We start from the raw sequence: 27,991 nt of genomic DNA on the forward strand, positions 1-27,991 counted from the left end.
CCCAAGTGTAAGAACTATAAGTTCTGTAAGAACTTGCCTGTATTTGCAAAAAGAAACATTTATTCTTTTAAAAGTGTATATACATTGCCTTTACAAAGATACCATGTTGGAGCCAACTTCAGGAACCTTCCAATGAGCCTTCTTTTATAATTGACCGAGCAAGATTCCGCGCAAGAGCAAGTCTCAGGATTTCCACCTTGGTGGTCTCGATATCATCATCCTAAAAGGAAAGAAAGCCTGTGTGAAGACCAGCAGGAAGTTTTCCTTCTTTCCCAAGACTAATCCAAAGGGAGATAAAGAGCACAAAACGTTCAGTAGTCTCTTCTAGCAAGTTCTTCATATGAGACCAAGCTGCATGCAGAGGACCACCCCAACTGACAGGAGAGAAAATCGAGAGCCCAGAACACTAGAGTCACCCCACTTCCTCCTAAAAAGTTAGTGTGCCATAGTCGCAAGTGGTAACGTGAGAGGCGTGTGAGTTTGTAAGGGGCCAACATCTTGTGGGGCAGGGTGCCTTCTCTCTTCTCCATCCTGGAACCATCAGACTGACCTGGAGCTGCTGGGCGTCGGGCTCTCCACACAGCGGCCTTCCTGAGGTCAGGTCCTCCAGACACCTCAGGAGCTCGTACGTCTGCTCCGCGGAGAAGATCACCTGCGGGGAGAGGCTGCTTCGCGGAGCTGCTCGCCAGCCAGAGCCTGCAGTGGTCTGTGCAAGGGCTCGGGCTGAGGCAGCCTTTCCTGTATCTCATGTGGACAAGTGTGCTGGCGGGTGAGAGGCCCCACTCACTCCCAGCTCTTCTCGTCAGGGCCCTGGGCTGAGCACTGCCAGTGGACGGCTGCCTCATTTCAAGTTAAAGACTTAACTTGATAACTTGAGATACTAGATTTCCAGAGTGGGCGCTATGGGGGTACAAACACACACCCCTACTAAGGAGATGATGGATGGATATACATTTGCAACAGCTACGGGATAAAAGAGAAGACACTGTGGTCTCAACCTGTACCTGTTTCTGTTCCAAAAGGGGCAGGGCGTCTGTCAGCAGCGTCATCCAGAAAGACCGGGGGGCAATCTGGGACGTCATCAATGAGAGGAGGAGAGAAGCGGCATCGACAAAGCATTTCTCCCCGTATAAGCGGTGGAACTCGCGGTACTTCCCTATTGGGAAGAGAGAGCACTAGGTCACCTGTGACCCTCAACAAGAGACCCCAGAGCAAGGAAATTCTTCCAAAGCGGCCTCCAAGCTCATCAGCCAACGAGACCAAAAGGATTCAAAATCCTTGCTTAAAGGGGGCTCCAGAGAGCCAAACCTGGGAGAATATAAGCATCAAAATGAACGAGAGATATGGTTGATAATAGACTGAATAAAATAACCCTCGAGGCCATGGCTGATATAAATGAAAGAATAAACGGGAGGAGGGGGAATTCCATATAGGGGAATGCCAACTAAAACACAGTTTTATCAGCAGTCAGGAAATCACCAGTAGTTACGAACACTAGTGGGTCAAAGTCTGAGGAAATGTAAATAATAGCGAAGTACAGCTCCATAGATTAATAAATCTGTTTAATAAATTTTAGAGGAGACCCCTGGTGGATGCTGCTTTAACCAGGTGATCAAGGTGAACTCCACTAAGGGAGTTCCTATTAACACATCCCCTCAGTGGAATTCCTGCCAAGTATATAACCTGAGGCTGTTCATGAATAAACCTAAAGTAAGAATATTCTACAAGAGAGCTGAGCAGACTGCAAAAACGTCAAGGTTAAGGAAGACCAACAAAGGCAGAGGCATTAATGAGATTCGAAGACTACATTCATGACAAAGGACTACTGGGACAACATACGGACCAGGTGAGAGTACTGTGTCAGTGCTGAACCTCCTGATTTTCGTAACTGGTTAAGAGAATGTTCTTATTCTTTAGGATATACATGCTCAGATATTTAAGGAGGAAGGGAAACAGTGTCTCCAACATACTTTCAAACTATTCCCAAAAAACCTGACTGACAGAATAAAACAAATGAGGCAAAACATAACTGGTTAACTTGGTAAAGTGTGTAGGGCAGTCTCTCATTCCTTACACTACTTTCACGATTTCTAAGTTTCAAGTTACCAGAAAATGTTACCAAAAAATACGCTTTGCAGAGACCACACAGGCTCCTGTGTATTTTGATCTGTTTTTCCCCCCTTTGGTCATGCTGCACAGTATGTGGGCTCTTGGTTCCCCGACCAGGGATCAAACCTGAAGTGGAAGCATGGAGTCTTTTTTTTTTTTTTTTGAGATCAAAAAATTTTAATACCATAGACAATTTTATAGTGTTTGAAAATGTAGATGAAATAGGTACTTTCCTAGGGGAAAAAAAACCAAACTTATCCCTTAAAAAGTCACATCCTGATGACTTTAAACATCAGTTCTTCAAAACCTAAGACTAACAGAGTAAGACCAACCAGAATAACGAGAAGCCTTGAATTCCCAGAGAAGTAACCCCACCTTTCTCAATGGTACATCTCCATATTATACAAGTACCATATCTGGGCAAATCTACCGAAAACTTAGCCATCTGGCAACAATCTTACAGATTTGAAACAGAATCCCAAGCAAGTTCCGGGAAAACGTTGCCGTTTGGTGACAACCTGTGACAGAATCCGCCCCTGGTTTGAGGTTCGTGACGCGTGGGCAAACGGTCTGCAGTCGGCCCGCAAGCAGCCCCCGCGGAGGGCCCAGAGGCCGGAAGAGAGCATGGAGTCTCAACCACTGGACTGCCAGGGAAGTCGCTCAGAGTTCTGTGTGTTTTGGACTGGAGAAGTCTAGAACTTCTGTGCAAGTCCATATCTGTGCGCTTGTGCTGAAGGTCCAGGGGACAGCTCAGAGACTCACCCAGGAACGTCAGTCGATCACTGAGCATCATGGCTGGCCCCAGGTTGTCAATGAGGTCCAGGTCAGAGAAGCAGCCTCGCTCACAGTAATCCCTGAGGAACCTGCAAGGCCAGCCCAGAAATGACAGCAGCAGCCCCAGGCCCCCTCCTCAGCCCTGCAACTTCGCAGGCAGCACCCGGGAAGCACACAGAAGGGGAGCCCACCTGTCTGATACCAGCGTGGCAAAGGCAGCGTCTTTGGCTCGAATGCTCCAAGACAGCGCAGAGCCCAGACGATTGTTGCGGACCGCCTTCATGGCCAAGACCTTACAGATGCTGCGGACTTTGCAGGGAAAAGAGAAAAGGCAAATCGTTTACCCTACAAATCACTCCACTCCCAAACCCTGCTGAGATAGGAGCAGCCTTCCCACCGCCTCTGACTTTTATGTGGCTTCTCTGTGGGCTCCAAGTACAGCTGGGCAGCAGCAACTAGGAACTGTGAGGTTTATAAATTGTCTTCTGGCCTCGTTAACCGTACGACCCACCCTGGTAGGCTTTGGTTTTGAGTAGGTTTCACTTCAGGGGTAGCAAGAATATTTGCAAGGCTCCCCACATATCACACGTCATTATCTGTCCACATGCTGAAAATCCTACCAGGCTTTGGGTCCTGAGTGCTGTATGCTTTCAGGGACGGTCATGAACACGCAGTGCCTCTGGGAAGAATAACTATTTAGGCCTGTACCACTTGACAGTGAAGGGGGAAGAGATGGGGCAAAACTTCATCAGCATCTCCCCGTGCTCTTCCTGAGTCACCTCCGTCCTGCATCCCCCCAAGCCAGCCTGAGCCAGCAACGGCAACCCCCCGGGACAGGACAAACCACGGCTGCCCCAGCCCAACCTCTGGTTGGAAGCATGAGCATAGACGTGGTCAGGACCTTAACAGGCTGCGTGCCCGACTGCTTCTAGGTCCCAGTGGGTCCCTAGCTCTTCCTCCCCCTGCCCCAGGGATTCTCCAGCGCTCTGGCTCACCTCCTGGCAGCTACTGCCCAGACTCTCTGAAGGCTGGGAGGAGAGTCCACTCACCTTGCTCCGTCATCTGCCGCTGCTCGCAGACCCGCAGTACCTTGAGGGCTTTCTGCTCCGTGGTCAAAGGAATCCGCTCAATATGCAGCTCGAGAGAGACCCGGCCCAGCTCAGGACAGTGGTCACAGTAGTCCACACCCAACTGCCACAGGCTGCATGGGTCCGAGGGGGACAGACATGAGGGCCTGGCGAGCCCAGAGGCTGCCCTGGGGCCAAGAACTAGCCTCCAAGGCAGCTCCTCCCCAGACTCTGTGCTGTCAAGGAACCAGACGAGATAGAACCCCGTCTGGCACAGGCAGTGCCTGCTGGAGAGCACCCTGCTGCCCCTCAGCCCTGCGGCCTTCCTACCTGTGATGAGCAAAGAGTCCTGAGGCATATTCCAGCAGGAGGAACTCTCTCATGTTGGATCCAAAGCTGGCAGAGAACAGACCACGAGACCAAGGCTCCCAGGCTGCTCTTCAGGGCCCCCTTCAGCAGCCCAACCTCCCTCTGAGGCATTCTGGTCACCCCACCCTCAAGGGCCTGGGTGGCAGCAAGCAGAAGGCGGGCATGGCCACGGCGTCCTTACTAGAGGTTGTGCGACTGCAGGAGCTTGCAGTGATCCAGCAGGTCTGTCAGATGGGCCACGAACCACCAGTTGCTCAGGGCGATGCTACGGGTTCAGATACCAAGGCAAGAAGCAATGTCAGGATGAGCTGCCACAGCCCGCAGGTGTGGAGCATAAGCAGGAGCCCCACACCTCCTTTGCTGTAAAAGGAGGGGAGGGACAGTGGCAAGCTGGGCTCTGTCTGCCCGCTAGGTGGGGACTAATAACACACTGAGAAGGACATTCAACCCCAAAACAGCAGCCAGCGAGACGTTTCATTGGAGAATGTCACACAGAAAAATAAAATCCAGGGACCCAATGAGATATAGAGAATGCAGATACAGGGTAAGGGGTAAGCAAAGGACGAAAAAATCGATGGGATTTGATTCTTGATGAGACATGGAATTCAAAGAACTGTATCTGTGTGCATTTGGATTGCTGTTTATGTTCTATTAACATCTCTCACTGCTGCATAGTTTTGATTAGCATATTTTATGAACACAATTATATATACATGACAGCACTTTAAAACCACCTTGTACTGTCTATTAATACTTTGTATAAAAATTATTTTTGCTTGATTACATGATTGATTTTATTGGATATGTAATCTGACACATAACGAAGGTCTAAAAGTCCGTCCCCAAACCACATTTAATCAAAACCCAAAATCATCTCTAGCCCTTATTAAAAATGACATTTTCTAGGACCCTCTAAATGTTCCAGATGTTAAGTTTTTTTACATCACCAAATTTTGTAAACTCACTAGCATTTTGTATAGAATATACTAATGCACTCACTGCAGTGTGAATACACCATTTTGAGTTACATTTTTAATTTATTACTTGGCATAGGCCTTTCTGTATCTGTATATAATGCTTGAGTATTTTTTAAATCTTGGGAGAGGGAAAAGCACCTTCAATGCTGCTAGGGTGAAAAATCCTGCTCTCAGGATATAAAGAGAGTAGGGATTGGTTTACACTGAATGACTGACTGAATGGGCTGTCTGCCCTGCCCTGGGGCTGCTGTCTTCCTGTGAAGTACATGCCAGCTCCCCTTTTCCTTTTGCTGGATGGCAAGAATTGGCAACTGCAACCCACAAGGGAAGAAATCCAATTTTTCCTCCAGCTGTGGATACGCCAGGCAAACACGTGGCCCTTCAGCAGGAGCTGGTAAACTGTGGTCTCCCAGGGCCTCCCTGGGATTCCCTCATGGCTCAGACAGTAAAGAGCCTGCCCACCATGCGGGCGGCGTGAGTTCAATCCCTGTGTCAGCAAGATCCCCTGGAGAAGGAAATGGCAACCCACTCCAGCATTCTTGCCTGGAAAATCCCTTGGACTGAGGAGCCTGGCAGCTATATACAGTCAATAGGATCACAAAGAGCCGGAGACGACTGAGCGACTACACTTTCACTTTCAGGGTCTCTCTGCTCTGCCTCAGGAGCCGTCTGCCCCACGGCCTGGCATGGTTGACATGGGGGTCATCAGGTACCCCCATAGAAAGCTCCCTTCTGGCTGAGGAAGGGTTCCCTCATTCCCCCCAAGAGGAGTGAACAGCTGACACCACACCTGAAGCTCAAGGCTCCTCCACAGCACCAGCCCCCCCGGCCCACCCCAGACAGAGGTGCCACTCTCCCCTGGGAAGCGAGCTGGGGCCTAACCGGAACAACCCGTGAGAAAGCAAGTACTCAGGAGACCCAGATCCCACCCTTCCTCGTCCAGGAGGCCACTCTCTCTCTGAGGATACTTCAGCCCTTCTTTCAATTAATGGGCAGAGGTCCCGGGACCTGCTTTTCAGAGTAGGGCAGGAAGAAGCTTACTGGTCAGGAAAACCCGAGCTCCTAGATTCCCAGCTAATGGAAATACCTCGATTTTTTCCCTGCCTGCCAGGGCAGACGGATGCCCAGACTGAGGGGCTGCAAGTCTGATCATTCCTCCTTCAAGACTGGCAGGGGTGATGTGTTTTTCAGCGGCGTTCATTAGCGCCATGCCTCTTCGTAAACTTCTTTCTCTTTTCCTTCTACAACCACTGAAAGCAGCAAGGTGCTTTACCTTTTTTATTGTCCTTCCTTCCCCTTTAGCTCAAATCTGTCTTGATCCTAAAATCCCAGATGTGGCTTATGAAGGAAGCCCTGGAGGAAATAACCCACTGCCTGTAACAGACAACACATTCTGGAATGCCTATTGCTTTGAATTATAGACAGAGACACTGACAAAGCTGAAGACTGGTGTCTGTGCCTCTGGGAGCCACACCCACTGATCCTTCACTGCAGATACGATCCCTCGCCAAAACCAGCTGAGTTCTGTAAGTTATCTTCCAGTTCCAACCAGTCCCTATTTTAGAGGTTTGTGAAAAGAATACGGACACAAACCTTCCTTTCTCCAAGTCTACCACCATTTTTTGAATGGTGGACCTTGGCTTTCTTTCGGCCAAACAGGAAGAGCAGGTAGCATGAGTGGGGTGGGGGTGGAGGGTGGAAGCGGGGAAACATTCCCACTGCCCAGATTCACTAACAAAGAAAAGATCCAGTCGAGGTCAGTGAATTCGATGCCTGAGCAGGGCCACCTGCCCGTTCCCAGCCTTCTCCCTCTGCACAAGGAGGGAGGGGGAGAAGTTCTCTGACCACAGGTGGGGATTCTGGAAAGCTTTGCTTTGGATTCATTGTTTCACCCTCCCTTTCCTGCCTTGCTGAAGGTCTGGGGAGAGATCTGGGGAGGGGGCTGATGTAGAATCTCTGCTCCGAACAGACCCAGCCTCATGTGGTGGTGTGGTAGCTCCTGGCTCACCAGAGAAGTGCTGTCCTGTAAGGTGGCTGCATGTCCATCAGGTTCCAAGAAATAAGCTGGCTGGCTATTTCTGGATTTTAAATACCATAGTTATTTCTTGCAATATTACTTTAAACATCCCTGAAGTGGAAACTGTTACAGATACAGGAGCCTGCAAGCCTCAGGAAGGCCCCCAGGCTCGTCCAGAGAGAAGACACTGTCTACCTAACATGGCTGTGGCAGGGGGCGCGGGTCTGTGGGAAGAAGGCTAAGACACCAACAGGAAGGAGCAGGACACTCTAGAAAAGGACGGAGGTGATGGGCGTACAACACGGGGAGCGCACTAGGCGCTGAGCTGAAGCCCTGAGGTGCTCAGCGTGGTGGTGGTGCAGCGGGTCCTACCTGCACTCCTTGATCACTTGGTGGATGTCAAACTCGAAGGCTGCCATCAAGATGTTGTCCAGGGGCTCCGGGCTGCTCTCACCTCCCAGAAACAGGTCAAGGCTGGACTGTGGAAAGGTGGTGACCCATTCAATCCCTAGATGGTGGCAGAGACTCAAGGGGGCAGGCAGGGCTGCTGTGTAGGGGACCCTGGAGAAGGGCAATGGGGTCCTTCAAATTGGGCCCAAGGAAAGCCCCCTCTGTTCCCCAGGGAGGGTCAAGTCAACGAGGCCACACGGTGCAAGTGACCCGGCAGGGAGCAGAGCCCCGGATGCCGACTCCCCTCCCCTCCCGGAGGAGCCGAGGCACCTGGGCGTAGAGGTGCAGATCCATGGGCTTGACCGTGGGCTGAGAGTACAGCAGCCGCGTCACCAGGAAGTGATACCAGTTACTCAGCAGCTCCTTGTGCTCCAGCAGGGCAGCATCATCTCCCAGCAGGACCTGAGAAGAGACGCTGTCCCTTAACTCTGGGGACACTTCCCCGTAAGGCTCCTCATCTCAGCTGGAGCAGCTGAGTCAAAAGCTCACTCTTCCCCAACAGGGCCCATACAGAGCCCCGTCTGAGGAGGAGCTGCTGCTGGGCTAGACGCCCAGGGCCCCAGGAGGAGCTGGCTTGGCCCCTGGCCAGGACCCGCTCCCCGCAGACCTTGCAGAGGGACTCAAGGTGGGGGTTGGAGGCGAACGTGCCGTCCTGGAGGTGCCGCTCGCATTCCTCGTGCCAGTGCTGCCACCTCAGCTCCAGCTCCGTCAGGGTCTGTGTGTTCCCAGGCTGTGGGAGAGACGAGGACGGGGCGGTCACCAGGCCAGCCCCTCACGCTCCCTGTATGAACCCCTCTCCGCGGCCCGGGTGGCTCCACATACGCTGAGAATGGGCATGGTCCTCATCAGGTCCCCCAGGACTCGGCACATGCCTGCAGAGGTGGGGTTGCTGTCGGCTTCCTTGGAGAGCATCTGTCGCGCCTCGTCCAGCCGGCCCTGCAGCACCAAGGTGGTCACCTGGGGGGACAGCAAGAATACAGCATCCAGGCGGAGGCTCAGCAGCCAGTGCCCCCAGCCCGCTCTGGCTTCCTCGTCCCGGAGAAGCGTGGTGGCTCCTCCCTCAGAGGTAATCTACCTCATCCAACCTTCTAGTTTTAACCTGTCCCAAGCTTTTCGAACTGCATGTTGTTGTGTCCCACTGCAGGTATGACTGACTTTTTAAAAATGAAATAGAAAATAAAAATTACCAAAGTGCATCAAATAAAGCACTGATCCGTAAAAGTTTCAATTAAAAGAAAAAGTTCTAGTTCAAATACTGGGTTAGCCAAATTTGGTTCAGGTTTTTCCATGCTATTTTATGGCCTGGGTTCAATACCTGGTTGGGGAACTAAGATCCTGCAAGCCACGGCAAAAGAAAAGGAAGAAGCGGCCAAGGACACACGTGCTGCAAGTCCCACCCCTCCCTGATCCGGACACGCACGTCCTATGGCCAGTGGCCCCACCTGGCCCTCGGGCACCTTAACCTGCCTCACCGTGAGCGCCGAGTCGGCGCCAGCCCACCAACCCACATTCTTCTGTTTCTTACACATCCAACTCTTAGCAAAGCCTATCACTGTACCTTTAAACTGCATCCAGAATCGAATCACCTCTCACCACCTCCTCCGCTCAGCTCCCACCTGCGTCCAAGTTACCATCGCAGCTGCCTGATTTAGGACCTGAGCCTCCAGACTGGTCTCTCCGCTCTGCTTTTGCTCTGTTCTCAGCAGTGCAGCCAGAAAAGCCTTTGAAAACCTGAATCAGGGACTTCCCTGCTGGTCCGGTGGCTAAGACTCAGTGCTCCCAATGCTGGGAGCCTGGGTTCCATCCCTGGTCAGGGAACTAGACCCCACACGCCACAATGAAGAGTTCACACGCTGCGACTAAAGAGCCTGCGTGCCACAGCTAAGGCCCAGCACAGCCAAATAGATACATGTTTTTAAAAAGAAAAGAAAATCTCAGTCAGATCACAATGTTCCTGTGTTTGACTCTCCAATGTCCTCCTTACCCCAGCTGACTCAGGAGTAAAACGGGAGCTCTACTCTGTCCACCAGCTAGGTCATACCTTTATCTCCTTCAACTAACCCAATCAACAGCCCTGTGGGACAGGTGTTACACTCTCCAGGCTACAGATGAAGAAACTAAAGGCAGTTAAGTGACTCACTAGAGCTCACAGTTGGTAAGAGGCAGAGCTGGGATGCTAACCTGGGCAGCTTGGCACCACAGACCCTGTTCTTAGCATTCAACTACCCTGCCTCTCTGGGGCTTTCCTGGTGGCTCAGTGGTAAAGAATCCTCCTGCTAATGCAGAATATGCAGGTTTGATCTCTGGGTCAGGAGGATCCCCTGGAGAAGGAAACAGTATCCTTGCCTGGAAAACCCCAAGGACAGAGGAACCTGGTGGGCTGTAGTCCACAGGGTCCCAAGAGTCAGACAGGACTGAGTGACTAAGCACCACCACCACGCTGCCTCTCTAGGAGCTGAGCCCTTACCCCTCGTCACCTCCTCAGGTTCCTACTCACAAGCCACCTCACAAGGGTGCCCTTCCTCGACTTTAACACTCCCAATTCCCCTCCCCTGCTCTTTCTCTGCAGAGCACTTCACTTTTACATATATTTTACTTGCTTCTTTGTTTCTGTCTCCCCACCCAGAATGCAGGCTCCGTAAGGGCAGGCATCACTGCCTGCTCTGGTCCTGGTTGTCCGCTCAGGGCCCGAACACAGCACCACTCAAATACAGAGACTGAATCACACACTTAAAACCTAGGCCCGCCCATTTCTGAACAAAGCCTCTCCCCTCACCTGCACAGATCTCTGAGCACCCGAAGGCCTCAGAAACAGCCTCAAAGACAGCAGCTCTTTACCTGAATTTCAGATGTTATAAGTCTCCAACATTCAAGTCAATCAGCAACCTCCTCCCTGGTTGCTCCAAACTGGGTGATAGGTCAGTACAGGTGAATGGAAAAGTACTGCTCTCCCATAGAATACACACACACGCACTGACTTTCAAACTGACCGTCCAAAATGACTGGGACCATCAATGTCTTTGTTTTTAATAGCTTTCCTGATTGCAATGTACATCTTATAAACATTCACCTGTTTAAGTGTCTAATTCAGTGAACTGGAGTAAGTTTACGGAGTTGGGCACTATCATCACGACTCAGCTTCAGAACACATCTAACACCTCAAAACAGCCCTGGGCTCACTGACATCAAACCCCTACCCCAGCACCTATCCATCAGCTTTGCGTTGTCTTCACCAAGTCTCATTCTTAGATCCACAAAAAGATCAAAATTCCCTTCTCATTGTGAAGTCTACAAAGCATTATTTTTCTTACATGAAAACTTAGTTCAAAACTCTCCCACGCAGCAGGGAAGAAAACACCTCCCTAAGCACGTCTCCATGATCACAGACTCAAAGAACCACACGCACGTGGGCTCAGCAGGGAAACCCTCAGGCCAGCCCAGGAGGACAGGCCAAAGAGGACACGAGGCGGAAGGCAGGGAGGCCCAGCACACACGAGGGTCTTACCAAGTTCCAGAAGCTCTCGTGTTTGCTTGGATTCTCACTGCCCAGAACATCTGCCGACAAACTGTCCACCTCGCACACATGCAGTCGGACCCAGTCAAGGAGGTACAGGAGGAGAGGGCCGGCTGGGAGGAAACACACAAGCAGTAAATTCCATTTGCCGGAAGTACAGAGTGTAGGGCAGGCGAGCCAACTATGGAGAAGTGGTCTGTCCCTCTTCAGTGAGCGGGCGTGTGGTCCTGACCACAGGGCTGAGCTAGCAAATGGACTTTTGTGGGCTTCTGTGGACTTCTGCCAGGCAGCTCAACCTTTCACTGAATCGTCAGGGGGGCTGAACATGAGACCCAAACCTCACCACCCTGACCACCCCCAGCTTCTTCACAACTACACAATACTCAGTGACCACATCAGTAATGACCATAAGGGGATGGTACTGACTAGGTGCCAGGTACACAACCATGATAAAAAGATAGCAACAGTCAGAATCTACTGGAGGAGGCGAGCAGACAACCAACCAATTCAATTTCAAGCTGCTCAGTGCTTGAGCAGGAGTATGAATAAAAAGCTGTGACTGCACAGAGACTACTAATACACACTTACAGATAATAGTAAATATAAACCATTAGAAGAAGCAAAAAGGTCTGCAGCCCCTCCACAGAGAGCCCACTCAAGCCAGGATACTGTACTGACCACAATCAAATTCAAGATCAAGGGAATAATTCAGAGTGGACGCATGAAGCTGTAGGGTTGCCCCTGACCCAATCACCAACAAAGGAACTCTCTAAGGCACTCTGCCTTCCACCACCTAATCCTGCCTCGTATCTGTATAACGTTTTTCTTCTTAAACTTTTAAACAACAGGAACGTACTGTCTCGTGCTCTAGGAGGCTGAAAGTCTGCGGAGCTGGGAAGGCTGGTTCCCTCGGAGGCTGGGGAAGAGCCTGCACACACCTCTCCCTAGCTTCTAAAACTCTGTAAAGCTCCACCAGTCCATGTTATAAATATGCACCACTCCTTTCGCACGCTAGTTTAATATCTGTTACTTCATAGTTTTTAGGGGTCACCTGCCTACAACTTAAGGTTTTCAGAGGATACTCTGACTCTCTTTGCAGTATCTTACAAAAACACAGGCTTCTTCAGGCATCCTGTAATACTTCCCAATGCTTATATTGATGAAAAGCAACAAAAAGCACATTCTAGGCAACAAAACACTCATCACAGCACAGGACAGGGTAGGGGGACACCTCTGCCACCTCACCTGGGGCTACTTCGATAAAAAGAATCTCACAAAGGTTCCAAATGAGCTCCATTGCCGACAGAATGGAGACCTAAGGAAGGAACAGAGGCCAAGTTTTGACTGAAAACATTCCTAAGATTTTTTTTCCCTAGCGCTAAGAAACAAAGCAGAGCTTGAAACACAGGATGGTCGTTCATTAACTCAACATTTATAGACTGTTCCTATGGTAGGGTTCCCCACAAGACAGTCAGAGAATTTTAGGGGGTGGGACACACAATAATAGTTTCTGTTTTAATGGGTGTGGTTTTAGTTTAACACGTGTTAGAAAAATGTAAGTAGCTCTTTACACCCATGATCTTGATGAATATTATAGTTTAGGAAACAGCTCTTAGTAAAAAGGGAGAAATGATTTTTAGAAAAATATTTAGCAAATAATATCATAATATACAGGTACAGCAAAAATTAACGATGTTGATATTCAAGGGACTGATGTTTAGGAAACAGTCTATTAAAAAAGTAAACCCAATGTAAGACTCCAAAATAAATCAGCTGTGGACCCTGACCTTAGGAATATGCAATACCCCTATCATCCTTCTTATACAATCACAGAAATTTATACCTTAACCATAAGGAAAAATAAATGGTCTGATGACTTCAGAGATGGGTGTACCAGTCCCTACTGACTACTGAGTTTGAATAATATCAAAATTCTAACCAAAGAATGAGAATTCTTTAAGTCACTTTCCAATTAAAATGCAACACCCTGCCATTTATAAACACTGGCTCACTGAGTAGTTTATGAGACTACCCAGTGGTTCTAAACCTCAGCTCACTATCTCAGGTGACACACTGTGGTCAGGATTTATATTCCCCATAAGAGCTGAAGACTCGCACAAGTGTTTATCAAGCACATCCTTGTGTTCCAAAGTGCTAAGCCTTGAAGAGGGCACCAGGAGGTTCAAGATGATTCTTACCACTCCAAGGAGTCGCCTGTCTACCTGGCAAGAAAACAGACGTCTGCAGTATCAGTGATTACAAAGCCACCCCCGCTGGCTACTGAGGACTCAGAAGGACATAAATGGCGCTGGTACAACACAGGCGGCCCCACCCCCTTACCTGGCTGCTGAACTGGCGGCCAATGGCTGAATCTTTATCAGCAACTGACAAAACACAAAGCATTTCAAGTGAGCAATGTAACTCGAGTCTTACTGTTAGAGCTTCACAGACAGGCACTACGGCTTGTGCCTTCTGATGACCACCCGTTTTCACTGCAGATTTTTTTGAAACATGCTTCATATCTCTGTTGTACATCAATGATCTCAAACCATGGCCCAGAAATGACAAGTGGCTCTTTCAACTACAATGTGGCAAACGTAGAGACCACCATGCTATACGAGATTCTATCCAGCACCTACGAGTCATATGGCTCTCAGGGTTATGATAACTTTCAATCACCAAGATCAAAGAACTGGAATGTAATTGTCAAAGGTCTTTAATTTGGCCCTTTAGCCTCATACCTGCTAACATAATATGTTCTAATTTGTTCTAAAATGTACTCAAGACAACTGCCAGAAAATCACAGATTATGTAAGATAGGAAAGTAAGTTTTAAACTAGAATGTCAATCAGATTTTACCTTGTAGTACTTATAGCCAGATAAATACTTCAATTACTCACACACACACACACACACACAATACTTACCTGCAAATTGGTGCATTTCCTCCATGCATGCTCTTATGACTGATCGGTAGTTTTTACTCACTCGAACTAATCTACAAAAGATGAAATGGCATACAAGATGAACCTGGAACAGTTTGTGGTGACAAAAAATAAGGAACATCTTGTGATGATAGAAACTATCAAAAAAAAAAAAAAAGATAAGCTTGCTGACAGACAGGAGGCAACATGAAGGAGTTCCTCAGGGCCAAAGCTAAAACAACTTGAGCCACAAAATAAACAAAATACCATATAACCCAGGGACTAAAAGAAATATCCATGAGTCCACAAGGATATTAACTGTCTCAAATGAGACCCACTAATGGATCCTAAAATTAGTGGTTGAAATTTGAGGAGAAATGGGATTTTCATAGTCTCAGAGTTTTTCCCTCAAATACTTACTAGTTACAAAGGGAAAGATGATAACTTTATAGTACAGAAACCCAGTAGAAACCACATTAACCAAGTGATCAAAGTCAATATAAACATAATAAAACATCAGCGTCATGAACCTCATGATGTGATGATGTGTGAGGAAGGACATATCACACCACTTCTGTGGTATTCTTGCTAAAAATGCATAATCTCTGCTCAGTCATGAGAAAACCCAGGACAGTTCTGAGGGACGGTTTCCAAGATAATTGGTCAATTATCAATTACTTTTTTCAAAAGTCATAAGGCCATGAATCAGATTAGGGAGAAAAAAACTAAATGCAACCTCATTTGGTTGCAGAAGAAAAAAAAGGACATTAGTGGAAAAAATGGTGGAACTGAAATAAGGCCTTCAGGTTAATCATACTGCATCAACATTTAAGTTTCCCGGTTTAAATACCAGTAATGTGGTTATACAAGATACTAACATCAGAGAAGCTGGATGACGGATGTACAGAAGTCTATTATTTTTGAACTTTTTCTGTATGTTTAAAATTATCTCAAAACAGAGTTCTTAAAAAAGCAAAGAGCAGAACAAAACAAACAAAAAAGGAACTGGCTATTAGTTACCAAGATATAGATCCTTAGAAAGAAACATTAGTTCTAAATGAAGAGACCTAAATGCTGCCTACTGGCTCCATTTACTTTTATTTTCTAGCTCCCTTTAAAGATGAACAGAAGGTACAATGGGGCCAGCAGCAGTTGAAGCAACTTGCACACACTCTCACTTAATTTTTCAGTCAAGACTCAGTCCCGAATAAATAACTCACCTGGCCCAAAAACAAGATGATATGCTGACCCCCACGCACAAAACAAGAGCTACCATCCCACCATTAGAAGGACATTCACAAGATCACTAATTCATTTAATTCAGCAAATATTTAAAGGCACCTACTATATAGATGAATGAGGGTACCTGGGAACAGAAGGCCCACATAAACAAGACAGGGTCCCTGCCTTCAGGGACCTACAGGACTTCTGACACGCTATGTCAACATAGATTCCTCTGAGTTACCACTATCCTGTACCAGAGCCTCTTGTCAGCAGTGATCCTTCATAAACACACAGGCACACACACATGCTGACCAGGGTATCCTCTGGGGTGATTCATCTATAAAATGCTTATCAAGGAAGTAAAATACTGTGACACTGTGGTTTATAAGAAGAAATAAAACACTAATCTTCATCCCTAATCCCTGACTCACAGCTCCTAAAGACTTTGTAAATTCCTAGATGACAAGAGCACCAGCAGCATCTTTTGTTTCAACTCTAGGTAGCTCCTGGATGAGGACTGATCACCAGAAAGCCCAAGCCATATTAGAAATTGAAATTATCAGCCCTGTCCCTGACTTCCCTGGAGAGGGGAAAGGGCCATAAATGGAGATAATAATTGATCATGCCTACATGAGGAAGATTCCATAAAGTCTCAAAGGCAAGGGGTTTGGAGAGCTTCCAGGTGGGTGAACACATCCGTGTACCAGGATGGTGACACACCCCAGCTCCACAGGGACGGGGTTCCTGCACTTGGGACTCTTCCAGACCAGGCCCCACGTTCATCTTCACTTGGCTGTCCATCTGGGTCCTTTCTCATATCCTTTAATGAACTGCTAAACTTGTTTCCTTGAGTTCTGTGAGCTCCTCCAGCAAATTTATCAAACCTGAGGTTACCATGGGAACCTCTGATTTATAGCTAAGCTGAAGAGCAGCTGTAGGTAACCTGGGGACCCACTATTTATGACTGGCATCTGAATGGGAGGCAGTTTTGCGCGATAGAGCCCCTAATTGACGGAATCTGTTGCTATCTCCAGGTAGGCGGTGTCAGAATACAGGTGACTTGTAGGACACCCGGCTGGGGTCAGAGAACTGGTTGGTGCATGAAAACTCCCATACATTTGATGTCAGAAGGGTTATGAGTGAAACACAGGAAAAACGTTTTGTTTTTCCAACACAAATATCAACGTTATCTATTCCCTAGACATATGAATGGACACTAAGAAAAACCTAACACAGGGGCTCTCAAACTCCACTTGTACTTAAGCCTCACCTAGAGACTTTAGGATCCACCCCTAGAAATTTTGGAGATATGAGGTGAGGCCTCACAAACCATACTTCGACCAATTCTAGTCTATGAACAATGCAAGTTTTCTGGTCTCTTCCCAAAAAAATGCCTTGAAAATAATTCTTTAAAGACAAAACAAAACTCTCAACAGGGGGACCTCATTCAATGATTCTCGGGTGCTTATCTGGCCTAAATTTTATTCTTTGGAGGGTAAATGAAGTAAGAATAGAAACAAAGAAAGCTCATCAAGCAGCCAGCAAGTCAATTGGCAGCCATTCAAACATTCTCTGTAGGACTTCTCCATCCGTGACCATAAGGACTTATACTGCCCAGCAGAGGCCAGAAAATCAAACACAGAGTCCCATATTTCTCTAGGAGGTCCATCCATTGTGCAAAAGGAAAAGGATGCATTTCACTTGGTTTTTCAAAATTTAGTTGTGGGAGGCAGCACTTATCAGCAGCCAACTTACTGAGCTTTTCTGGATTTTCCAGTCAACTCTTCTTCAATTCTTTGGAGGCCCACGAAGATTCCATGGGATTCATTGAAGAGTTTTCTCAGGATTTTGGAGTAAACATCTATATCCTTTCGGATGATATGGATAAAGGGGCAACCTGCCACCATCTCTGATTTTTCTGAAACAGGAAAAAAAAAAAATTAACATCACCATCATCGTCATCAAAGCACTCTAAAAATTTTAACTGAGTAGCTAATTACAAAAGCTTCAGCTTCTTTGCTACTGATTTCATGATATATTATTTATCCACACATGAATTTTTATTTTTACTTTTTTTGGCCATGCAGCATGTAGGACCTTAGTTTCCCAACCAGGGCTTGAAATCATACCCCTGCAGTGGGAGCAGAGTCCTAATCACTGGATAGCAGGAGAAATTCCTCATATATGAGTTTTTAAGTTTTTATTTATTTTGGCTGTGCTGGGTCTTCGTTGCTGCTTGGACTTTTCTCTAGTTGCAGGGAGCGGGGCCTACTCTCTAGTTGCGGTGCCCGGGCTTCTCTTTGCGTGGCTTCTCCTACTGTGGAGCACGGGCTCTAGGGCATGCATTTCAGTAGTTGTGGCTCACTGGCTTAGCAGTTGCAGTTCCTGGGCTCTAGAGCACAGGTTCGAGTTGTGGCACACTGGATTAGTTGCTCCATGGCATATGGGATCTTCCTGGACCAGGGATCGAACCCATGTCTCCTGCATTGGCGGGTGGACTCTTTATCACTCAGCCACCTGGGAAGCCCCCATACGTGAATTTTTTTTTATGTTTTTTTAATTCTTTATTGAAATATAATTGCTTTACAGAATTTTACTGTTTTCTGTCAAGCCTCAACATTAATCAGCCATAGGTATACATATGTCCCCTCCCTTTTGAACCCCGCTCCCATCTCCCTCTCCGTCCCACCCCTCTAGGTTGATACAGAGCCCCAGTTTGAGTTTCTCAGCCATAAAGCAAATTCCTGTTGGCTCTCTATTTTACATATGGTAATGTAAGTTTCCATGTTACTCTTTCCATACATCTCACCCTCCCCTCCCCTCTCCCCATGGCCATTAAGTCTATTCTCTATGTCTGTTTCTCCACTGTTGCCCTGCAAATAAATTCTTCGTATATACATGTTAAAATATGGTATTTATCTTTCTCTCTCACTTCACTCTGTATAATAGGTTCTAGGTTCATCCACCTCATTAGAACTGACTCAAATGCGTTCCTTTTTATGGCTGAGATGATATGATCACTCATCTAAAGCCAAACATCCTAGAATGTGAAGTCAAGTGGGCCTCAGAAAGCATCACTACAAACAAAGCTAGTGGAGGTGATGGAATTCCAGTTGAGCTCTTTCAAATCCTGAAAGATGATGCTATGCAAGTGCTGCACTCAATATGCCAGCAAATTTGGAAAACTCAGCAGTGGCCACAGGACTGGAAAAGGTCAGTTTTCATTCCAATCCCAAAGAAAGATAATGCCAAAGAATGCTCAAACTACCACACAATTGCACTCATCTCACACGCTAGTAAAGTAATGCTCAAAATTCTCCAAGCCAGGCTTCAGCAATACATGAACCATGAACTTCCCGATGTTCAAGCTGGTTTTAGAAAAGGCAGAGGAACCAGAGATCAAATTGCCAACATCCGCTGGATCATGGAAAAAGCAAGAGAGTTCCTAAAAAACATCCATTTCTGCTTTATTGACTATGCCAAAGCCTTTGACTGTGTGGATCACAATAAACTGTGGAACATTCTGAAAGAGATGGGAATACCAGACCACCTGATCTGCCTCTTGAGAAATCTGTATGCAGGTCAGGAAGCAAGAGTTAGAACTGGACATGGAATAACAAACTGGTTCCAAATAGGAAAAGGAGTACATCAAGGCTGTATATTGTCACCCTGCTTGTTTAACTTCTATGCAGAGTACATCATGAGAAACGCTGGAAGAAACACAAGCTGGAATCAAGATTGCCGGGAGAAATATCAATAACCTCAGATATGCGGATGACACCACCCTTACGGCAGAAAGTGAAGAGCAACTCAAAAGCCTCTTGATGAAAGTGAAAGTGGAGAGTAAAAAAGTTAGCTTAAAGCTCAACATTCAGAAAACGAAGATCATGGCATCCGGTCCCATCACTTCATGGGAAATAGATGGGGAAACAGTGGAAACAGTGTCAGACTTTATTTTTCTGGGCTCCAAAATCACTGCAGATGGTGAGTGCAGCCATGAAATTAAAAGACGCTTGCTTACTCCTTGGAAGGAAAGATATGTCCAACCTAGATAGCATATTCAAAAGCAGAGACATTACTTTGCCAACAAAGGTCCGTCCAGTCAAGGCTATGGTTTTTCCTGTGGTCATGTATGGATGTGAGAGTTGGACTGTGAGGAAGGCTGAGCGCTGAAGAATTGATGATTTTGAACTGTGGTGTTGGAGAAGACTCTTGAGAGTCCCTTGGACTGCAAGGAGATCCAACCAGTCCATTCTGAAGGAGATCAGCCCTGGGATTTCTTTGGGAGGACTCATGCTAAAGCTGAAACTCCAGTACTTTGGCCACCTCATGCGAAGAGTAGACTCATTGGAAAAGACTCTGATGCTGGAAGGGATTGGGGGCAGGAGGAGAAGGGGACGACAGAGGATGAGATGGCTGGATGGCATCACTGACTTGATGGACTTGAGTCTGAGTGAACTCCAGGAGTTGGTGATGGACAGGGAGGCCTGGCGTGCTTCGATTCATGGGGTCACGAAGAGTCGGACACAACTGAGCGACTGAACTAAATATTCCATTGTGTATATATACCACAATTTCTTTATCCATTCATCCGTTGATGGACATCTAGGTTGCTTCCATGTTCTAGCTATTGTAAATAGTGCTGCAAACAATGGGATACATGTGTCTCTTTCAATTTTGGTTTCCTCAGGGTGTATGTTGAGGAGTGGAATTGCTGGGTCATATGGTGGTTTTATTCCTAGTTTTTTTTTAAGGAATCTCCATGCCGTCTTCCATAGTGGCGACATCAATTTTCATTCCCACCAACAATGCAAGAGTGTTCCCTTTTCTCCACACCCTCTCCAGCATTTATTGTCTGTAGACTTTTTGATGAGGGCCATTCTGACCGGTGTGAGGTGATATCTCATTGTAGTTTTTATTTGTATTTCTCTAATAATGAGCGATGTTGAACATTTTTTCATGTGGTTGCTAGCCATCTGTATGTCTTCTTTGGAGAAATGTCTGTTTAGGTCTTTTCCCCACTTTTTGATTGGGTTGTTTTTCTGGTGTTGAGTTGTATGAGCTGCTTGTATATTTTGGAAATTAATCCTTTGTCAGTTGCTTCATATGCTATTATTTTCTCCCATTCTGAGGGTTTTCTTTTCACCTTGCTTATAGTTTCCTTTGCTGTGCAAAAGCTTTTAAGCTTAATCAGGTCCCACTTATTTACTTTGTTTTTATTTCCATTACTCTAGAAGGTGGGTCACAGAGAAGGCAATGGCAACCCACTCCAGTACTCTTGCCTGGAAAATCCCATGGACGGAGGAGCCTGGGAGGCTGCAGTCCATGGGGTCGCTAAGAGTCGGACATGACCGAGTGACTTCACTTTCACTTTTCACTTTCACCCATTGGAGAAGGAAATGGCAACCGACTCCAGTGTTCTTGTCTTGAGAATCCCAGGGACGGGGGAGCCTGATGGGCTGCCATCTATGGGGTCGCACAGAGTCAGACACGACTGAAGCGACTTAACAGTAGCAGAAGTGACTTAGCAGCAGCAGCAGGAAGTAGGTCATAAAGGATCTTGCTTTGATTTATGACATACGTGAATTTTTATACGCAAATGTTTACTCTTAGACTTCATCCCTCAACTCACTAGCATACTCTGTAAAGACATTTCACCTCTATCCATTGAAATATACTAGGAAAAAAAAGGAAACCACTTAATATTACCCTATGTAAACTCAATAAATAAACCTACAGCTGAAGTTTTACAAAATGTCGAAATAAATATTCTTTTTATATTACTTTTTATTGCCATTACTCCTAAAACAAAGAATCAAGGACTAAACTATTTTGCAACAGTGATGAAAAGGCTCTGTAATGATAAATTATAAACCACCAACTTATGGAAATTTCACATACAGCAGCTTCTCAAATAAGTTGTGATAATGTTCAATGGCTTGTTGTGAATGTGATTTCAATAAATAAAAAAAGAAAGAAAATCCTGAGTTTCCAACAATCAAGGACAAGCTAGAAACGTTGATAAGCTTTCCCATTAAGCAGGGAAAGAAGCTGTTCAGACACAGTCACAGAAGTTTCTCTTCTGAGCAACTTCTACCACTCTACCAAACTTGAGATTCTCAATACCAAGATATCCCATAGATATTTGGCAACATCAGGGATCATTTCAAACTATAAAATAAAGAAAAACTACTCTGCTTAAAAGTTACATGAGGGGCTTCACAGGTGGCACAGTGGTAAAGAACACGCCCGCCAATGCAGAAGACACAAGAGATGAGAGTTCGATCCCTGGGTCAGAAAGATTCCCTGGAGAAGGAAATGGCATCCCACTCCAGTATCCTTGCCTGGGGAATCCCATGGACAGCGGAGGCTAGAGGGCTACAGTCCACAGGATTGCAAAGAGTCGGACACTACTGAGCATCGGTGGTCTAGTGGTTGCAACTCCATGCTTCCAATGCAGGGGTCATGGGTTCAATCCCTAGTGAGGGAACTTACATCCCACATGCCATGCCAAGTGGCAAAAAAATTTAATTAAAAAAAAAAATCACACGAATTGCATACTACCTTAATTGTATGACCTTCATTAGCTCAATGTGCTCCCAACAAAAGAGGAAAACCTCTATACTTAGATAAAGAACATGACAAAGATTCACAAAATAATCCTTTCAACATTTCCTGAGATTTCTCTCTTGAAAAGGAGAAAGCAAAATCAAGTATCAAGATGTTGATTTTACCTTGCTCCTATAGGGAGTCTCAATCGGAAAGGTTAAGAGCCATGTCTGACACCTGATGGAGCTTAGAGGACAAGTTATTTTGTTCACAATGAAAAAATGAAGGTAAGGGCCATGACATCTGACAACATTCACAGTGAGGGGACCACGACAAAGAGAATGTAGTCACTCAGGACAAAAAGGGAAACAAAAAGCTTCAAGCTTTTAAGTATAAAGAAAACCTTCTTTAACATTGGGAAGATCATTGTTAACTTTTTTCCCCTGGACTCAACATCTGCCAAGTCTCACAAATCAATGAAAATCTTAAACAGCTAAAAAGTTTCAAAAATGAAAATGGTACAAAATAAGTTCAATTGTTTTCATATCTCAGGTAGTCAAATCTGAGAGAATAAAGAAAAAAAAAACAATTGTACCAACACAGATAATCTACAAGAGAAACAAAAAAACCTACCTTTTTTATTGAAAGAGGTTTCACACACCAGCATCTCCCCTGGACCCCAGTCAAAACACATTTGCTTCTTCTGGGAATTCACTCCTGGAATCCACTAGTAAAAAAAAATAAGGCACAGACATTGTTATTCTTCCTAAAGGCTTTGCTTTCAATTGACTTGCAAGTGTAATTCTAGTAATCAGTGGTAGTAGAAGTTATTAATCTATAAATCTATAAATACAACTGAGTGTGGCTGAGATGAGCCCAGTCTGTTAGACCCTAAATGAGCAAGAGAGTTGTTAGGCACCTTGACCCAGCCTGCCACTTCCCAAGTGCTGATAAAAAGGAAAGCTACCCACTAATCAATTATTATATGGTAATTTAGTGATCTGTAGTTCAGAAAAAGGGCAGTTAAAAAAATTAAACAGGAATTGAACCGCTGTTACTCACTAAAAAGACCTTCAATCCCCTGGCCTCTATGTCACATCTTAATGGTGCTTTATTTTTTTCTCCAACTCAGTCACACCAATTCCTCTGAGTCTCAGCTTCATAAATCCAACTGCATAATCCACCCTTTTTGAGTTATCTAACCTCCAGAGCTATATCCATAAAATCAAGAGCCAAAACAGGAACTTAATCTATGGCTGGACACGGGCCTTCTGTAGTTGTGGTGCTCGGGCTTCTCACTGTGGTGGCTTCTCCAGTTGTGGCGCACAGGCTCTAGAGTGCATGGGCTTAGCTGTCCCGCAGCATGTGAAATCTGCCTGGAACAAGGACTGAGCCCGTGTCCCCCGCATTGGCAGGTGGATTCTTATCCACTGAACCACCAGGGAAGTCCCAAAACAGGGACTTCTGATGCTCATTCCCAAACCTCATTCCACTCCCGCAGTAGGACAAAGCCTTCCCCAACTGTTAGGAGCAACCCTTGTAATCCTCTGTGTTCCCTCATGACCCACTGAGGTCACGCTAGGGGTAAAGAATCCACCTGCCAATGCAGGAGACACAGGTTTGATCCCTAGGTGGGGAAGATTCCCTGGAGAAGGAAATGGCAACCCCCTCCATTATTCTTTCCTGGAAAATCCCATGGACAGAGGAGCATGGAGGGCTACAGTACATTGGGTCACAAAGAGTCAGGCACAACTGAGTACATGCATCTCTCCTATACCCCAGCAATTCCACTTCTAGGTATTTATCTGGAAAGAACCAAAAAGTGAAGTGAAGTGAAGTGAAGTGAAGTGAAAGTTACTCGTTATGTCCGACTCTTTGTGACCCCATGGACTATACAGTCCATGGAATTCTCCAGGCCAGAATACTGGAGTGGATAGCTGCTCCCTTCTCCAGGGGATCTTCCCAACCCAGGTCTCCCACATTGCAGGCAGATTCTTTACCAGCTGAGCCACCAGGGAAGCCCTTAGAAAAAAAAAAAAAGATAAGAACTATAACTCACATTTCTTAAGAGTCCTTGACCTAAAAAGATAATACCACTGGTCTAGAAAAACTACTCAAGATTAATCTCTTTGGATCCACACTGAAACATTCCTGAATCTGCTAGTTACTAACTGGCCTTCACGAGCCTTGATATATTCACCCTGCTACAAAAAGCGACGATAGTTTTCAAGGTTATTCATCAGCCTCTTGAGAGTGTGTATCAGTTCAGTTCAGTCGCTCCGTTGTGTCCGACTCTTTGTGACTCCATGAATCGCAGCACGCCAGGCCTCCCTGTCCATCACCATCTCCCGGAGTTCACTCAAACTCACGTCCATGGAGTCGGTGATGCCATCCAGCCATCTCATCCTCTGTCATTCCCTTTTCCTCCTGCCCCCAATCCCTCCCAGCATCAGAGTCTTTTCCAATGAGTCAACTCTTCGCATGAGGTGGCCAAAGTACTGGAGTTTCAGCTTTAGCATCATTCCTTCCAAAGAACACCCAGGGCTGATCTCCTTTAGAACGGACTGGTTGGATCTCCTTGCAGTCCAAGGGACTCTCAAGAGTCTTCTCCAACACCACATAGAGCAAGCTTAAAGAGCAGACTAACTCTCAAATACAGACATGACTGAATTCAAACTTTCATTGTTGAGGTTCAGATTCTAGACTATGGATGATGCCCTTCTGAGAGGCTGTGTCCACAAGGCCAACCTGGTCTTCCTACCTGGTCTCCCTAACACCAATGTAAAGCTGGGTTGTCACAAGTCAGTCATCACTACTGGGGGCAAAACTCAGCTTAGACTGTTTTCATTCCATTTGTAAATGCATGCCTAATTGTCATGGTTCAATAGCAAGTAGCTCTCCAGGGTCGCACAGAGTACTGGGAAAGTTTCCCCATCCAAAGATTCTGACATAAGTAAAGGAGGGAAAAGCAAGATAACATGTAGTCTGAAAAAGTCCCAGTGATTCCAATAGTCTATTTTTCCTCCCCCAAAACAGTGACACAGTCCTTGATGGATATTTAGCATTTAAACTACTTCACATATGCATTAAAAGTTAACTTTCTATAGGATATAGCAGTAAACTTTATAGACAGTAACATCCCACATTCACTGCTGTTTGAGATCTCATGTCTCTTGTCTAGTTAGCTTTGAATTGACTTCTATTTTCAGTTTTTGGTTTTGTGACATACTGCTTTGCAATTTGATGGCTTCAGCAGAAAGCTGAAGGCATTTTAACTTTCTAAAAAGCAAAAATATAAGGTCAAGCAGCTTGCTGTTTAGCAGGGCTTACAGGTTACCAAGAGCTAACAGATGCAAAACAAGCCTAAATAGACAGACGGAAATATTTCCTAGTCAGAGAAGTCAGGGAAAGCTTTTCTGACAAAGAGGCTGCTGGAGCTTGTACGTAAAAAAATGTGTGGGATAGAAACCCGAGAGAGAAGAGCATCCCAGATGGGGGAAGGATAGGTATCCCTCTTCTAACAGCCATGAATCTCCTTCTAAGCATCATATATCATCCACATCTGACATACTTTCCTGAGAGTTCAAACAGACGTGAAAGCAAACAGAGCAATGAAAAAGCAGGATATTCTCTCAAGACCTAGTAGATGCTGAAAAGACCAAGAAGAGATTGAAAGAATACATGGAAGAACTGTATAAAAAATACCTTAATGAACCGGATTGCTACAGTGGTGCGGTTAGTCACCCAGAGTCAGACATTCTGGAGTGCAAAGTCAAGTGGGCCTTAAAAGAAGCACTGCCGTTAAAGCTAGTGGATGTGATGAAATTCCAGCAGAACTACTCAAATCCCTAAAGGAGGATACCATCAAGGTTTTGCATTCATTATGTCAGCAAGTCTGGAAGACCCAGCAGTGGCCACAGGACTGGAAAAGGTCAATCTTCATCCCAATTCCCAAGAAGGGTAGTACCAAAGAATGTGCTAACCATCGGACAATTGCACTCATCTCACATGCTAGTAAGATCATGCTTAAAATTTTGCATGCTAGGCTGAAGCATTATGCACACCAAGAACTTCCAGATGTCCAAGCTGGGCTTAGAAAAGAAAGAGGAACTAGAGATCAAATTGCCAACATTTGCTGGATGATACAGAAAGCAAGGGAATTTCAGAAAAACATCTATCTCTGCTTCATGGACTACCCTAAAGCCTGTGACTGTGTGGATCATGACAAACTGTGGAAAGCTCTTAGGGAGATGGGAATACCAGACCATCTCATTTGTCTCCTGAGAAATACTCCCTGACTGGCAAATATTTCTGTCTGTCTACTTAGGCTTATTCTACACCTCTTAGCTCTTGGTAACCTGTAAGCCCTGCTAAATGGCAAAGAAGCAAAGTTAGAACCCTGTATGGAAAAACTGATCGGTTCAAGATCAAGAAAGGAGTATGACAGGGCTGTCTGCTGTTACTGTTTAATCTATAGGCTGAGTACATCATGAGAAACGCTGGGTTGGGTGAGTTACAAGCCAGAATCAAGAGAAGCAGGAGAAACATCAACAGACTTAGATATGTGGATGATACCACCCTAATGGCAGAAAGTGAAGAGGAACTAAAGAGCCTCTTGATGAGTGTGAAGGAGGAGAGTGAAAGAGTCGGCTTAAGGCTAAATATTAAAAAAAAAAAAAAAAAAAAAAGATCATGGCATCTGGCCCCATTACTGCATGGCAAATAGAAGGGGAAAAGGTGGAAGTAATGACAGATTTCCTCTTGAGCTCCAAAATCACTGCAGATGGTGACTGCAGCCATGAAATCAGAAGACAATTGCTTCTTGACAGGAAAGTGATGACAATCCTAGGCAGTGAGTTGAGAAGCAGAGACACTGCCGACAAAGGTTCATGTGGTCAACGCTGTGGTCTTCCCAGTGGTCGTGGACAGTTGTGAGAGCTGGACTGTAAAGGGAAGACCGCCAAAGAATTGATGCCTTTGAACTGTGGTGCTAGAGAAGACTCCTTAAAATCCCTTGGACAGCAAGGAGATTAAACCAGTCAATCTTAAGAGGTCAACCCTGAATACTCACTCGAGGGACTGTTGCTGAAGCTGAAGCTCCAGTATTGGTCATCTGATGAGAACAGACGACTCATTTGGCAAAGTCCCTGATGCTGGGAAAGATCGAGGGCAGGAGCAGAGGGCGTCAGAGGATGAGATGACAGGACAACATCACGGATAGAATGAACCTGAACTTAAGCAAACTCTGGGAGGTGGTGAGGGACAGGGAGGCCTGGCATGCCGCAGTCCATGGGGTCCCAAAGAGTCGGACACGACCGGGCGACTGAACAATAGCAGTCTCTCAAGAGAACTATACCTGGTAAACCTTGGGCGAGCTCAAGCAGAAGCCAAGCTCACGGGGCTGCGACGTGAAGCTTTGCTGCTGTTGTTAAGTCATTTCAGTCGTGTCCGACTCTGTGCGACCCCATAGACAGCAGCCCACCAGGCTCCTCTGTCCCTGGGATTCTCCAGGCAGGAATACTGGAGTGGGTTGCCATGCTGGGAGAAAAAAAGCCGTACAATACCTCCGCCTGGCTCCAACCCGCTCATTAAAGCTTAAGCCCAAGAGGAAAAGCCAGAGAAGCAGGGAGGTCGGGGAGGCAAGGGATGGAAAGGAACAGAGTTAGGAAGGCGGTCTCCAGGGCCAGGTACTCCTCAGAATATAGAAGGGAGCAGAAACCCAACGACCACCGCGACCCACACGCGGGGAGCGAATTAATGCGACTTCCGAACGGGGGGCAACAGTGAAGGGGCCGGGCACCTCGCCAGCGGCAAGGACGAGACGGACCCAATCTCCGGGCCCCGGGGTGGGGGGGGAAGCGTACTGTTCGGGGCCCCCTTACAGTGACCGTCGGCTCGCCGTCGAACTCCTCCATAGCGCCGCACCACAGCCGCCGGGAACCCGCAGTGCCGCCTAGGCTGGCGCCTCAGGGCTCCGGCTCAGGGCCGGCTGCGAGAGAGGACCCCGCGCGTGAGCG

General features: G+C 46.4%; 1 protein-coding gene across 3 annotated transcripts; it reads right to left on the minus strand.

The window, feature by feature from the left end:
- Window positions 1–38: 38 nt before the first annotated feature.
- On the minus strand, window positions 39–27,982 carry NUP85 (nucleoporin 85). 3 transcript variants are annotated; one of them, XM_061392857.1, is made up of 19 exons: window positions 27,857–27,982; window positions 22,608–22,701; window positions 17,181–17,343; window positions 14,205–14,275; window positions 13,618–13,661; window positions 12,523–12,592; window positions 11,269–11,390; window positions 8,586–8,720; window positions 8,371–8,493; window positions 8,034–8,165; window positions 7,686–7,792; window positions 4,501–4,584; window positions 4,281–4,346; window positions 3,933–4,084; window positions 3,075–3,192; window positions 2,872–2,972; window positions 1,005–1,156; window positions 551–652; window positions 39–220 (listed from the first exon to the last, which is right to left on the minus strand). In XM_061392857.1, the coding sequence occupies exons 1-19, from the start codon at window positions 27,887–27,889 to the stop codon at window positions 119–121; spliced, it is 1,971 nt and encodes a 656-aa protein (XP_061248841.1). In that variant the 5' UTR covers window positions 27,890–27,982; the 3' UTR covers window positions 39–118. The 3 variants fall into 3 exon arrangements, with proteins under 3 accessions (XP_061248841.1, XP_061248839.1, XP_061248840.1); XM_061392855.1 differs by having other exon boundaries at window positions 27,839–27,982; XM_061392856.1 differs by lacking the exon at window positions 27,857–27,982 and adding an exon at window positions 27,046–27,064.
- Window positions 27,983–27,991: the final 9 nt, after the last annotated feature.

The sequence above is a fragment of the Bos javanicus genome, chromosome 19 (assembly GCF_032452875.1).
Source record: "Bos javanicus breed banteng chromosome 19, ARS-OSU_banteng_1.0, whole genome shotgun sequence".
In the NCBI taxonomy this organism is placed as follows: domain Eukaryota; kingdom Metazoa; phylum Chordata; class Mammalia; order Artiodactyla; family Bovidae; genus Bos; species Bos javanicus.

Excerpts from the sequence above, each read along its gene's own strand:
- NUP85 (XM_061392855.1), bottom strand. The coding sequence starts at position 27,889 with ATGGAGGAGTTCGACGGCGAGCCGACGGTCACTGTAAGGGGGCCCCGA. Across the intron at positions 22,702-27,838 it reads CTGTAAGGGGGCCCCGAACA|TGGATTCCAGGAGTGAATTC; the intron begins GTACGCTTCCCC and ends TTTTTTTACTAG. Across the intron at positions 11,391-12,522 it reads TTTTATCGAAGTAGCCCCAG|CCGGCCCTCTCCTCCTGTAC; the intron begins GTGAGGTGGCAG and ends GTTTCCTCCCAG.